Source organism: Sceloporus occidentalis, unplaced genomic scaffold, assembly GCF_023333645.1.
Source record: "Sceloporus occidentalis isolate IW3139 unplaced genomic scaffold, rSceOcc1.0.p SCAF_347, whole genome shotgun sequence".
NCBI classification, from domain to species: domain Eukaryota; kingdom Metazoa; phylum Chordata; class Lepidosauria; order Squamata; family Phrynosomatidae; genus Sceloporus; species Sceloporus occidentalis.
The window spans coordinates 485,187-499,546 of NW_028317327.1; the positions used below are offsets into that span (position 1 = coordinate 485,187).

At 56.0% G+C, this 14,360-nt stretch overlaps 1 protein-coding gene across 1 annotated transcript; it reads right to left on the bottom strand.

Moving 5' to 3' along the window:
* Positions 1-3,840: 3,840 nt before the first annotated feature.
* On the bottom strand, positions 3,841-14,066 carry LOC149274113 (EH domain-containing protein 2-like). The gene is made up of 5 exons (XM_089505815.1): positions 13,663-14,066; positions 12,286-12,383; positions 8,651-9,063; positions 4,531-4,692; positions 3,841-4,374 (listed from the first exon to the last, which is right to left on the bottom strand). The coding sequence occupies exons 1-5, from the start codon at positions 14,064-14,066 to the stop codon at positions 3,841-3,843; spliced, it is 1,611 nt and encodes a 536-aa protein (XP_089361941.1).
* Between the last annotated feature and the right edge of the window lie 294 nt (positions 14,067-14,360).

Consider the following 14,360-nt stretch of genomic DNA (forward strand, 5'->3'; position numbering starts at 1 on the left):
CGGTCGGCGAGCGCGGCTTCTACTACTACTATGATTCCAGTAACCCCTCCCACTGCTCCAGAAAACCAATTTAAATACCTCTCCTGGAAACCACCCTGACCACCCCTGTGAAGCACCACAGCCCTTGTAATGCTCCCTGTGATGCCCCGTTACCCCGGTGATGCCCCGTTACCCCGGTGAAGCCCTGTTACACCAGTGATGCCTTGTCGTTACCCCGGTGTTGCCCCGTTGTTACCCTGGTGATGCCCCGGTGTTGCCCCATCCTCCCCCGCTCACACCCGTAATCTCCGGCGACCTCCCGACCCGACGTACTTTTTCTGACGCGAGGAATCCGTGGCGGACGGGGTGCCCCCCTCATCCAGCATTACATGCCAAGAGCCTGAAGTCCGGGGCAAATTCCTGCCATTCTGCTGCAATCTGTCAAATTCCTAACATTTTGCTTTCTATCTGCGAGCTGCGGGTAACACGGGGGGGGGGCTCGGGGGCCACCGAGGGCCGAACCCAACGCGCCAACTGCCCCCCACCTGACAGCACTGCCCCCCACCTGACAGCACTGCCCCCAACTGCCCCCCACCTGACAGCACTGCCCCCACAACCACCCCATATCCGTGACCGCCCTGCTCCGCTGACAGCTCTGCACCCGTTTACCAGCTCACCCCTAAATACTCCATAACCCGAAACACGACCCCCCCCTGCGGACGGCTTCATACCCCCTGCCGCCCCTCCCTGCCGACAGCTTCATACCCCCTGCCGCCCCCCCTGCGGACAGCTTCATACCCCCTGCCGCCCCCCCTGCCGACAGCTTCATACCCCCTGCCGCCCCCCCTGCGGACGGCTTCATACCCCCTGCCGCCCCTCCCTGCCGCCAGTTTCATACCCCCTGCCGCCCCCCCTGCGGACGGCTTCATACCCCCTGCCGCCCCTCCCTGCCGCCAGCTTCATACCCCCTGCCGCCCCCCCTGCAGACGGCTTCATACCCCCTGCCGCCCCTCCCTGCCGCCAGCTTCATACCCCCTGCCGCCCCCCCTGCTGACAGCTTCTTACCCCCGGCCCCCCGTTACTATAATCCGTGTTTTTAGCTCAGATTTTCCGAACATTCCCGGAATATTTTCTTCTGTCTCCGTGGAATCCGTGAGCCAACATAACGTAACCTGGGGCGGAAAAAATGTTTGGGTGGAAAAAGTGAATCTGCCCCTGTGAAGGGTCTCTCAGTCCCGGCAACCGCTCCCCAGCCCAACAGGAGACATTGTTCTCCTAACTAGCACTGACTGTGCGTCAGGTGACGGAGAGACCGCCGTGACCTGTGCCTGCTAAGCCTTTCTATGTGGGGGAGGGGAGCAGCCAATTTCACTCTGCGGTTACTAACAGGTTAATAGAATCAGGGATACATACAGTATAACGGGACCGGCGCAGGACTCGGGGCCACATTCTGCTGCGTGTTCCATAAACTGGATTATTGCCTAAAATAAAACTAGGTAAAGATATGTGCTGCCTGATTGCTGAGGTAGATAAGACTGAATGGTAGATAAGTGGAACAGCCTCCCAGCGGAGGTGGTAGCGGCCAAACTTTCTAGCGTTTCTAATAGATTTTTGACTTTTAATCTTCATTTATTCCAAATTAACTAAAAAACCTAAATCCACAGAAATCTGTGGGCCGCCCGGCAGAGACCCCAATATATTTAGCTATGAATCGGCAGACTGTCCGCCCGTGTTGGAAGTTTCCGGAAAGATCCCCGTTTATATTTTATTCCGGGTTCCTGGCGCAGATTCCGGATTCCTCGCATGTTTTCGCGGGCTGGAATTACAGGTTCCGGGGACCAGAGCGCTATTAATACCCAGTAAATATAACCTCGTTCCCGCAAGAACACGGACAGGAGACACAGCAGAGGTGGTCGGTAAATGCCGTTTATTGCACGGGAGTGATAGAGTACACGTTCCCATCGGACGCTTTGTAGCCATAGTGAATACGCGGTGATACATAGAAGCGCTCGCTCTGCCCGCTGCACACGGGACGGCCAGGATACACGCCTAGAACATACGAGAGAGGGGGCTGCTGGCCGGAGCCCCCAACCGGAGCCCCGTGACAAGCAACCACTACCTCTTAATCGGGGGCCCTCGCACCATGCCCTCCGGTTCTAGATCATTTCCTCCAAACCCAACCATCCTAAACCAGCGAGCCGACCCAGACCGGCCCCCTGCCGGACTAAAGTACGAGGCTAGCGGAGGGCCGTGCCAAGGACCGCCGGGGCAACTCGAGACGCGCCACATAAAGAGGGGGGCATCTAACGCCTATCAAGACTTCCCTTTGGAGAATTTAAGCCGGAATCGGCCAATCAGTGCCTGGACTCGCCCCCCCCGGAACACTCTATCTTATAAGAGGGATCCGGTGGGGCGCAGCGACTCAACGGGATGCGACAATCCAGAAGCAAAGTGTCCCTGGAACCGAGTCCTTCTAGAATGTGGAATTTACGATCAGGTCGGTTCCAGCAGGGGGGGCCTCGTAGCCCAGGGGGCCCCCATCGCAGCCGCTCCATAAGCGTCTCTCTCACCTCTCCCTTCCTGCTCCTTTTCCATCATCTAAGATAAACCCCCCCCCCCCCCCCCGCCGGCATTTCCCTCGCCTTTAAAGCTCTTCCACCTTTCCTTCCTATTGCTAAGACCTCTGGAATTACCACTCTTGGCCCTTTTCCTCTGTCGGCGCTGCAAGGGTCAAATAATCCGTGTCTGCGGACCCCCCCACACCAGAGCCTATAAGCCCCCCAGAAGCAGCGGGACGCGTGTCCCACGTATCGTATCCGGTATCTCTGGGAGCGTCATGGCTCTGGACGTGGGGTGGAGGCCGACAGACCTCGGATGGTCTCTTCCTAGATTATATGGTCTTTCCCGAGGAGCCATTAACCACCTGGAGCCGCGAAGCCCCCCCTGGAAAGGTCTCACCTACAGATGGTTTGGGTTTGGAGGACATGCATGTTTGGGTCTAAGCACAGAGCGTGTTAGTTACATACAGATCGCACACGTGATGTCACACAAGTTGAGGATCAGCATTGACCTCTTGCTTCTTTAAAGCGCAGACATGCTCCTTCGGACGTTCTTTAGAGTTCCTCGGTCTCTTGGCCGCCGTGGATTCCACACGGAGCTGGATAATCAGAACGGGCAGGCGGACGTCCTCTATGACATAAGCGTGGTTAGTGATGCTATAACGATAGCGCGCTTAGTTTAAAGCACCTGATGCTTACATAGTAGTCATATGTCACGGTGAGGGCCTCTCGGAAGAGTATCCACCCTCGGGGCAGGAAAGGGGTTCCATTAAATTATAACTCAGCAGTAGGATAATAAATGCCTGGATTTGCCCACATTGACCCCAAATGACCGGATCTGAGTAAGGATGGGGTATACAGGACACAACATGAAGGGGAGGCAGGACCCTGTGGCCCTCACGTGATGGTGCAGGTGGTAGGAACCGGTTTCATTGACTTTCCGTGTTCTTAATCCTCGGCTTAAGTTTCATGGAAGGAAGAGAAGACTTTGGATGCATATAAAGTCTCAACAATGTCGAAACGCGTGAGGGTTACTGTGGATGAGGAGCGGCTCTCGCCGAAGACTCTTGGCGAAGCAGGGATTCAGGGCAGAGGTCCAAGCGATCTCCGTCACCCAGCTGTGTCTTCATATTCAGGCAAACGCACGCGCACGCACACATATATATATATAATATCTGAAGCAATTTGGTTTCGTCAGGAAGGTTGGTCTCGAACGTCCCTGACAACTTCACCTGGCGGTGGGAACGACATCCAACTTGCCAGGGCGCAGGAAGACGGCCGTGTTGTCCGCTCGCTGGTGGCTTTACTCTGCAGACCCTTTCTGTCTTCTCTTGGAAGGTGGGACCAGATGTCTCGGCAGCTCGCTGGGAAGCCCATGACCTTCCAGTTTGACCTCAATCAAATGGCTGGCCAAGGCAAACTCTTCATCATCCAGCATGCCGTCGCGGTCGACGTCAGAGAGCTTCCAGATCTTGCCCAGCACCGAGTTGGGCAGCTTGGTGGTTACCATCCAGTTTTTAGCTTTGGTGCCGGTCAGTTTGCCGTCAGCCGGGGCCAAGTTGAAGAATATCTCATCGTACTTGGGTTTGTCTTTGGTAACCACCCATTCATCCTCATCCAAACCCTCGTAGACCCCGTCAATCCCCTCAATGAAGGGACCGTTGTGGGTGCCGTTGAAGGCTCCTCCTTGGACCAAGTTGTCGACAGTATCCAGGTCTTCCTGCCGCAGGAGAGGCATCAGCTTGGCGATGTCAACGGTCAACATCTCATCCAAGGCTTCGATCATCTGCGGCTTGAGGGAATGGAACTTCTTGAAGTCGTGAACCATCAGGTGCTTCTGTTGGTAGATACACAAACTCAACACGTTGGAAGGATTATTATGGGGGTATTTATGTGTGTGGGGGAGGGGTAAAGAGGTTAATGATGGAGGATCCACCAGATGTTATAGGGCCTAATCTGAGAGTATTGGGATGGATGGGGGGGAGGGGCTTACCTGCATCTTCTCGCAGTCGGGGAAGTCTCCGGGGGAGATGTGGTGCTCCAGCTGGATCTTGGCGAAGATCACGGGCAGCATGTTAATCAGCTGCTTCTTCTTGTTGTCTTTCCGAAACATCGGCATCTCTTTCTTCAGGTAGCTGATGATGTGCGCGTGGACCTGCGGAGAAAGGGCACAGGGTCACCCCCAGCAGAACCCCGGCCACAGCCAAAAGTAATTGCACGTACAGTACATCTATGCCTGTCAATGCAGTCCTGTAAGCACTACTCCAGACATGGCAAATCCTACGACCAGAGCCGGCCTTAGGCGTTGTGGCGCCCTGTGCGGACTACTCCTCTGGCGCCCCCCCCTTCACTACCCCCCCTCTGCCCCTTCAAACTACCCCCCCTGCCCCTTCAAACTACCCCCCTCTGCCTCTTCAAACTACCCCTCCCCTCTGCCCCTTGAAACTACCCCCCCTGCCCCTTCAAACTACCCCCTCAAACTACCCCTCCCCTCTGCCCCTTCAAACTACCCCCCCTCTGCCCCTTGAAACTACACCCCCCTGCCCCTTAAAACTACACCCCCCTCTGCCCCTTCAAACTACACCCCCCCTCTGCCCCTTCAAACTACACCCCCCCTCTGCCCCTTCAAACTACACCCCCCTCTGCCCTTTCAAACTACACCCCCTCCTCTGCCCCTTCAAACTACCCCCCCCCACTTACCTTGTTGCCGGAGTCCTGCGGTGAGAGCGGGAGGCATCCGTCTTCTCGCTCTGCCGCGGTGCCGACATTTCATTAACACGAGATGCCGGCCCCGCGACGGAGTCACGGAGAGTGAGGGGCGCCGAGCGGCTGCTGAGAACTTCACGAGCGACCGCTCGGCCCCCCTGCCCGGGACTTAGATTAAAGCATCGGTTTTTGGTTTTTTTACGTTTATTTAACATGAATGATGTTAAATAAAGTTTAAAAAAAAACAACAAAAAAACGATGTTTTAATTTAAGTCCCGGGCAGGCGCCCCTGCTACCATGGCCCCCTGTGCGGTCGCACAGGTCGCACACCCCTAAGGCCGGCCCTGCCTACGACCACAGAGAAATCTATAATTACCCCCAGTGCTTCTCCCGGCTCAAACACCACACCGAGCTGACGCTTTATGGCGGTGCTAATGAAGTCCGTTCCTCCATAAACTTTCATTAGTCAGAGAGTCTGGCTGTGTGATTAAGACTGAGCCATTCTATTGCTCCCCACAGGCAGTTTGAGAAGGAGTCGGGGGGTTTGTTTAGTAGATCGGGTTCAGATAACAGAGCGAGAACGTTATATTATGGGGCAAAAACCACGACTGGGGTAGAAAAATCTCTGTATCTGCGCTGAGTCGGCAGATAAATCCTTGGAGTTTAATGTAAAGAAACGCTTGAAATATTTAAAAATCTGAAAATAAACGAAGAGAATCAGCGTCAGAGGAGCGTCTATATCTCCTGCGGTGGGGGGCCACGTTTATATCTCCTGCGGTGGGGGGCCACGTTTATATCTCCTGCGGTGGGGGGCCACGTTTATATCTCCTGCGGTGGGGGGGGCCGTGGGGGGCCACATTTATATCTCCTGCGGTGGGGGGGCCGTGGGGGGCCACGTTTATATCTCCTGCGGTGGGGGACCACGTTTATATCTCCTGCGGTGGGGGGGCCGTGGGGGGACACGTTTATATCTCCTGCGGTGGGGGGGCCGTGGGGGGACACGTTTATATCTCCTGCGGTGGGGGGGCCGTGGGGGCCACGTTTATATCTCCTGCGGTGGGGGGGCCGTGGGGGGACACGTTTATATCTCCTGCGGTGGGGGGGCCGTGGGGGGACACGTTTATATCTCCTGCGGTGGGGGGGCCGTGGGGGGCCACGTTTATATCTCCTGCGGTGGGGGGGCCGTGGGGGCCACGTTTATATCTCCTGCGGTGGGGGGGCCGTGGGGGGACACGTTTATATCTCCTGCGGTGGGGGGGCCGTGGGGGGACACGTTTATATCTCCTGCGGTGGGGGGGCCGTGGGGGGCCACGTTTATATCTCCTGCGGTGGGGGGGCCGTGGGGGGACACGTTTATATCTTCTGCGGTGGGGGGGCGTGGGGGGCCACGTTTAAATCTCCTGCTGGGGAGGGCCCACGTTTATATCTCCTGCGGTAGATATGGGGGCCGTGGGGAGACCACGTTTATATCTCCTGCTGGGGAGGGGCCGTGGAGGGGCCGTGGGGGGGCGCGGCTGACTGTTTGTGTTCAGTTGGCTTCCTGCCGAGGAAACCGGGAAAAGTCTCGAGAGCGGAGAAGACGCCTGAGACCCTCAACATCAATAAGAGAATAGTAGGAAGGGTCAAGTGGGAGGGGGCCGGGGCAACTAACACGTCTGGGGAAGTCAATAATTCCTCCCCGGCTTCCTCTGAGACTCCTTACATAATAACACCTTTAATGACACCAAACCTTTTACCCTTTAGGGCTGGGATTGATGGGAACGGCCCCTGTCGGGGGTAAATATTGCATGGGGTAAATGGAGCTCAAGGGGAGAGAATGCGGATTAAACGGCAGGAAAACAGAGCGGGGCAGAGGGGTAAAAAGACGGGAAGGGGGCAAAGACAGTCAGTGAGGAGACCTCCTCTGGGCGGCAGCGCCGGGGAGTGTGGCAGGAAGAGAGGACAATGTGCTCGGGGCCCCCCAAAAAACAAAATGCCCCCCCAAAGAAAGGAGCGCCCCCTCAAAAAACAGTGCCCTACATAAAAACGCGCCCCCCCAAAAACAGGATGCCCCCCCAAAAAAATAGCCCCAGCATGGTACAAAACCCAAATAAAAGAAAACTAAGCAGCGCATGGTGCAGTTACCCCAAAAGAGCGAGTGCCAAGAACACTACAAGCCCCGGGGCATAAAGATTTTACTAACCCCCCCACAGCTGGCACGGGGTAAAAGCATTACATTAACCCCGTATAGCAACTTGTTACGGGGTAACTGCCAGCTTCTGTCTCTCTATGGTGCTCACTCTCTGTCCTTTTCTCTCTGCCCTCAATTCCTTCTCTCTCCCCCATCTATCTCTATCCTACTCTCTCTCTCTCTCTCTCTCCCTCTCTCTGTCTCTCTCTCCCTCTCTTTTTCTGTCTATCTCTTTCTCTGTCTCTCTCTCTCTATCTCCCTCTCTGTCTCTCCCTCTGTCTCTCTCTCTCTCCGTCTCTCTCTCCCTCTCTCTCCGTCTCTCTCTCCCTCTCTCTCCGTCTCTCTCTCTCTCTCCGTCTCTCGCTCTCCGTCTCTCGCTCTCCGTCTCTCGCTCTCCGTCTCTCGCTCTCCATCTCTCGCTCTCCGTCTCTCTCTCTCCGTCTCTCTCCGTCTCTCTCTCTCTCTCTCTCTCTCTCTGTCTCTCTCTCCGGTGAGTAACCGTTCAGGAATGCGTTGGCTTCTTTCACGTTCCATTTTCCCATCCTGGCTGCCAGAAATCAGTCCGAGGAGTAAATGCAGATCCCGGCCCCTCCCGGCCCCCCAAACCCCCAGTCCCGGGCACCGTGCATGGGTACCACCCCCCCACTGTGTAATACAGGGTCCGACCCCCCAACCGCGTAATACCGTATTTGCTTGATTATAACACGACCCTATTAGTAAATATTAATATTATACCCCCCTATATGCCACTCTGCCCCCCAGTTATCCCTTATACCCCTTATATGCCACTCTGCCCCCCAGTTATCCCTTATACCCCCTATATGCCACTCTGCCCCCCAGTTATCCCTTATACCCCCTATATGCCACTCTGCCCCCCAGTTATCCCTTATACCCCCTATATGCCACTCTGCCCCCCAGTTATCTCTTATACCCCCTATATGCCACTCTGCCCCCCCAGTTATCCCTTATACCCCCCTATATGCCACTCTGCCCCCCCAGTTATCCCTTATACCCCCTATATGCCACTCTGCCCCCCTCCAGTTATCCCTTATACCCCCTATATGCCACTCTGCCCCCCAGTTATCCCTTATACCCCCTATATGCCACTCTGCCCCCCCAGTTATCCCTTATACCCCCTATATGCCACTCTGCCCCCCAGTTATCCCTTATACCCCCTATATGCCACTCTGCCCCCCCCAGTTATCCCTTATACCCCCCTATATCCCGTTCTGCTTACCCTGACCAGGCGGGCCCGCTTGACGAGGTCGTTGAGCTTGCGCAGGGCTGCATTTCTGGGCAGGTTCTGGATGTCTTGGAACAGATCCTGCTCCTCCAACTCGAAGAGCCGCCGGTTGTCGGAGATCATTAGAGGCTCCGCCCAGAAGGAGCCGATGTAGACCCTCAGAACCTCAGGGGTGTTAAACACTTTGCCCAAAGACCACATGAGGGCCCCGTACACCCTCATCAGCTGCTGCGTCTCCACCATGTCCGCCTTGTTGAGGACCACGCGGATCTTGTCCTCGTTGCCGCTCAGGGCCCGGATGGCCTCGGAGAACTCGTCGGAGATCTCCAGCTTGTGGGCATCGAACAGGAGAATGATCCGGTCCACGCGCTCCGCGAACCACTGGAGCACCGCGGGGAACTCGTACCCTGCCGAGGGGCAAAGGGGCAAAAGGTCATGGGCAAAAAGGAACACGATCCGCACCCCACATGGCACCCGGGCTTTAACCCTATGATCTCCAGTACACTCCCTGAATCTGTCAACATGGGCTCTATAACGCGGCGAAAACAGGCCCCATCTCTCTGTATTTATCTACCCTGGGGCCCCCTGTACAATGTATAGATAAATCAGTGACCGGCCCCTGTATAATGTATAGATAAATCAGTGACCTGGCCCCTGTATAATGTATAGATAAATCAGTGACCGGCCCCTGTATAATGTATAGATAAATCAGTGAGATGGTATTATGGGGCCGGAGTGAACAGGGGGTCCTTTTACCTCCCCCCGAGTTTCTGCCCCTGTCATGGCGGGTAAGATAAGGTGAGAATTCACTCCTTCCCACGCCCCGGTTCCTCGGCAGGCAACAACCCCAAACACCCCCCCCCCGCGCCAGAGCGAATCCCCCCGAGACGTCTCTTTTTTGGGGATTTGGCATCAGGAGCACTGGGGGTTGAACCATTAAAAGCTCCTGTGAAGTAAACTGCACTCTTTTACTGGGCGGCTGCTCCATGCATCCACCGCACCGGGCCACAAACACACATTTCCGTGTGTTTGTGGCCCGGGGGGGGGGGGGTGTTTGGGGTAATTAGTCGGCAGGAAGTGGAGATCTCAGGAACACAATGGAAGCCGAGCTGATTGTTCTGGAGACTAATGAGAAAAACAGCGCTGGGGGGGTGGGGAGAACCTCCGGGGTATTATATACCCCCTAACCTGCCCCTCCCCCCGCACCCATAACCTGCCCCTCTCCCCCCACCCCTAACCTGACCCTCTCCCCCACCCCTAACCTGCCCCTCCCCCTGCACCCCTAACCTGCCCCTCTCCCCCACCCCTAACCTGCCCCTTTACCCCACCCCTAAAATGCCCCTGTCCCCCACCCCTAACCTGCCCCTCTCCCCGCACCCCTAACCTGCCCCTCTCCCCCCCCTAACCTGCCCCTTTACCCCCACCCCTAACCTGCCCCTCTCCCCCCACCCCTAAGCTGCCCCTCTCCCCCACCCCTAACCTGTCCCTCTCCCCCCACCCCTAACCTGCCCCTCTCCCCCCACCCCTAACCTGCCCCTCTCCCCGCACCCCTAACCTGCCTCTATACCCCCACCCCTAACCTGCCCCTTTACCCCCACCCCTAACCTGCCCCTTTACCCCCCACCCCTAACCTGCCCCTCTCCCCCCACCCCTAACCTGCCCCTATACCCCGCACCCCTTACCTGCCCCTCTCCCGACACCCCTAACCTGCCCCTATACCCCGCACCCCTTACCTGCCCCTCTCCCCCCACCCCTAACCTGCCCCTATACCCCGCACCCCTTACCTGCCCCTCTCCCCCCTCCCCTTTCCTGCCCTTATACCCCCACCCCTAACCTGCCCCTTTACCCCCACCCCTAGCCTTGGGGCTGTCAATCCAGAAATTCCTCAAATTAGGAGGCCGGGGATCTCACAGACGTGGAGCTTCGGGGCGGAAAAATATTAAAATAACATTAAAATTAGAGGGAGGAGGGGGGCTGTTTACTGGGGTATCCAAGCAACAGCCCAATACAAAGAGACCGCCAAGTACAGAGAGAGACAGCCCAATACAGAGAGAGACAGCCCAATACAGAGAGACCGCTCAATACAGAGAGACCGCTCAATCCAAAGAGACCGCCAAGTACAGAGAGACCGCTCAATACAAAGAGACCGCCAAGTACAGAGAGAGACAGCTCAATACAGAGAGAGACAGCTCAATACAGAGAGAGACAGCTCAATACAGAGAGACTGCCAAGTACAGAGAGAGAGAGACAGCCCAATACAGAGAGACAGCTCAATATAGAGAGAGACAGCCCAATACAGAGAGACAGCTCAATATAGAGAGAGACAGCTCAATACAGAGAGACAGCCCAATACAGAGAGAGACAGCCCAATACAGAGAGACCGCTCAATACAAAGAGACCGCCAAGTACAGAGAGAGACAGCTCAATACAGAGAGACAGCTCAATACAGAGAGAGACAGCTCAATACAGAGAGACTGCCAAGTAGAGAGAGAGACAGCCCAATACAGAGAGAGACAGCTCAATACAGAGAGACCGCCAAGTACAGAGAGAGACAGCCCAATACAGAGACACCGCCAAGTACAGAGAGAGACAGCTCAATACAGAGAGACTGCCAAGTACATAGAGAGACAGCCCAATACAGAGAGAGACAGCTCAATACAGAGAGAGACAGCTCAATACAGAGAGACTGCCAAGTACAGAGAGAGACAGCCCAATACAGAGAGACCGCCAAGTACAGAGAGAGACAGCTCAATACAGAGAGAGACAGCTCAATACAGAGAGACCGCCAAGTACAGAGAGAGACAGCCCAATACAGAGAGAGACAGCCCAATACAGAGAGACCGCCAAGTACAGAGAGAGACAGCCCAATACAGAGAGAGACAGCTCAGTACCATTTCCAGCTTGTGTTTTTTTTGTTAGAATGAAGCAGATTTCGTACATTTTACCCCCAAACCCCCCGACCTCCATCACAGACAACCAGAAAAAACCCAAATCCACCCCGACAGCTGGCGACCCGCCAACCGCTCGGGATCCGGGATCCTGCCAATACGAGACGCACCCTGCTGCGCTCCACACCCCGGGAGAGACAGCCCGGACCCCCGCCTGTCCAAAAGAGACATGGAACCAACCCAAGCCCCCTTCACACACATACAGAGAGACGGGGAGAGAGAGAGACGGGGAGAGAGAGACGCAGGGAGACATTTAAATCCAAAAAGGGGTTAATAAAGAAAGGGAGGGAATTTATTTCAAAGGAGGATAAAAATTACAACAAGAGACCAGAATCTAACACTAGAGAGTCAGAGACTGAGATGGAAGGAAGTTTTACTTTACTGAGAGGGTGGGAGATATGTGGAACAGCCTCCCAGCAGAGGTGGTAGAGGGTAATACAGTGAGGGTATTTAACATGCATGGGATAGACATACAGCTCCTGAATCCAAGACGAGACCAACGACTGATTAAGGTTTACAGACTAGTCGGGGGCCGCCGGGGGCCGATCTGCCGGGAGGTTTCTGCGCATGTGCATTTATTTGTATGAAGGTGGTAAGAGCTGACAGGCGTGTGATGGCAGAAGAAGCTCAGTATGTCATGTTGCATGGTATGTGGTGTGGCGTGTTGCGTGTTGGACTCACCTCTGCACACGCGCTGCTTGGTGCCGGACAGGATGCCCGGAGTGTCTATCAGACTGATGCTTTCCAGTACTTTGTTGGGCAGATGGGCACACATAAACCTGCGGGGAGAGAAGGGGTTAAATGGGCTGACATAAACCTGCGGGGAGAGAAGGGGTTAAATGGGCAGACATAAACCTGCGGGGGAGAGAAGGGGTTAAATGGGCTGACATAAACCTGCGGGGAGAGAAGGGGTTAAATGGGCAGACATAAACCTGCGGGGGAGAGAAGGGGTTAAATGGGCTGACATAAACCTGCGGGGAGAGAAGGGGTTAAATGGGCAGACATAAACCTGCGGGGGAGAGAAGGGGTTAAATGGGCAGACATAAACCTGCGGGGAGAGAAGGGGTTAAATGGGCAGACATAAACCTGCGGGGAGAGAAGGGGTTAAATGGGCAGACATAAACCTGCGGGGGAGAGAAGGGGTTAAATGGGCACACATAAACCTGCGGGGAGAGAAGGGGTTAAATGGGCAGACATAAACCTGCGGGGGAGAGAAGGGGTTAAATGGGCAGACATAAACCTGCGGGGAGAGAAGGGGTTAAATGGGCAGACATAAACCTGCGGGGGGGGAGAAGGGGTTAAATGGGCACACATAAACCTGCGGGGGGGGGGGAGAAGGGGTTAAATGGCTGGAATGAGAGGGGTGGATCGGCTGAGGGTGTTTGGTGTAAGGGGGGGTGCAGGAGAGATGGGGGGGGGCATTTGATTATATGATGGGTGACCCTCCTAAGCTCTGTCCTCCGATACCCCAAAATATTAACCCTTTAATAGCCATTCATCCCGAGCCTGGGGTAAAACCCCTGGGAATCTGCCCCCCCCCCCCCCGAGACCCGCATACTGGGGTAACGATTTGTGAAGCAGCGACAGGTAATTGTCAGAATAAACAGCAGATACCCCCCAGGCGCCCCCCCCCCCCCGGGGCAGGACTGTTTATAAAGCGCTCGGGAACATACGTGTGTCAGGAAACAATCCCCGCCAAACATAAACACGGACACGCTAACAATACAGCACCGGATCCCGTGATACCAGGAAGAGCCCATTAATAGCCCCCCTGAGATGTGACCCCCGTACCCCAACGAGGGGGGGGGGCAGCCACCTCAGCCAATAAGTATGACCCCTATTATAGAATATGCTGTGCAGGAACTGCCCCCTCTGCCCCCCCATCTGCCCCCCATCCCAGTAAAACTGCCCGTACCTAGCTGCCCAAACTTCCCGTTATACTGATGGAGACCCCCGGCAGCCCCGGACCCCCCACTGGCAGCCCCGGACCCCACCCCCGGCAGCTCCAGATCCCCCCTGCAGAACCCCGGCAGCCCCGGACTCCCCCCCGACACCCACCTGTTGAGAAAGGTGTTCCCGAAGGGCGAGAGCTTCCGGAAGGGTTTGTTGGGATCCACCATGAGCGCGTTCCCCGGGGTCACCCCCTCCGTCTCCCCGTGCATGACGGCGATGAACGAGTCGGTGGTGGGCTCCGGGCCGATGCGGCTGCCGGGGATGTCCTGCTCCAGCAGGTACTTGATGAAGGTGGTCTTGCCGGTGGAGTACTGGCCCACCACCAGCACCATGGGCTTATTGTCGAAGTCGGCATCCTCCAGCGCCGGGGAGTGGAAGTCGTGGAACCGGTACAGATCCTCCACCGGCTTCAGCTTCTTCTTGTAGAGATCTTTGAGTCCTTCGGTCACCGTGTGGATCACTTCTGGGCTCTGCTTCTCCTTCTGGTTCTTTCCCATCCAGCTGAACATCTTCGCGCTTCGCTCTCTCGGACAGAACCTTCTCTGCGGGGCGGCGGCTCTTCCCTCTGCGGGGATTTGGGTTTCTCGTCCGTCGGGGGCCGATCTCAAAGTGAAGTCTCTCCAAACATCTCGCAGGAGGCTGGAAAAAAGGAGAGGCAGGAACAGGGTGTGGGAGGCAGGGGGGCAGGAGGGGCGGGGGGGGGGCAGGAGGTGGATGGGAACCGGGGATCCCCCCCAAAGCTCTGGAACACAAAGAGCAGGGGCAACAAGGTCAGCGGAAAGGATGGGGGGGGTATTTACCCA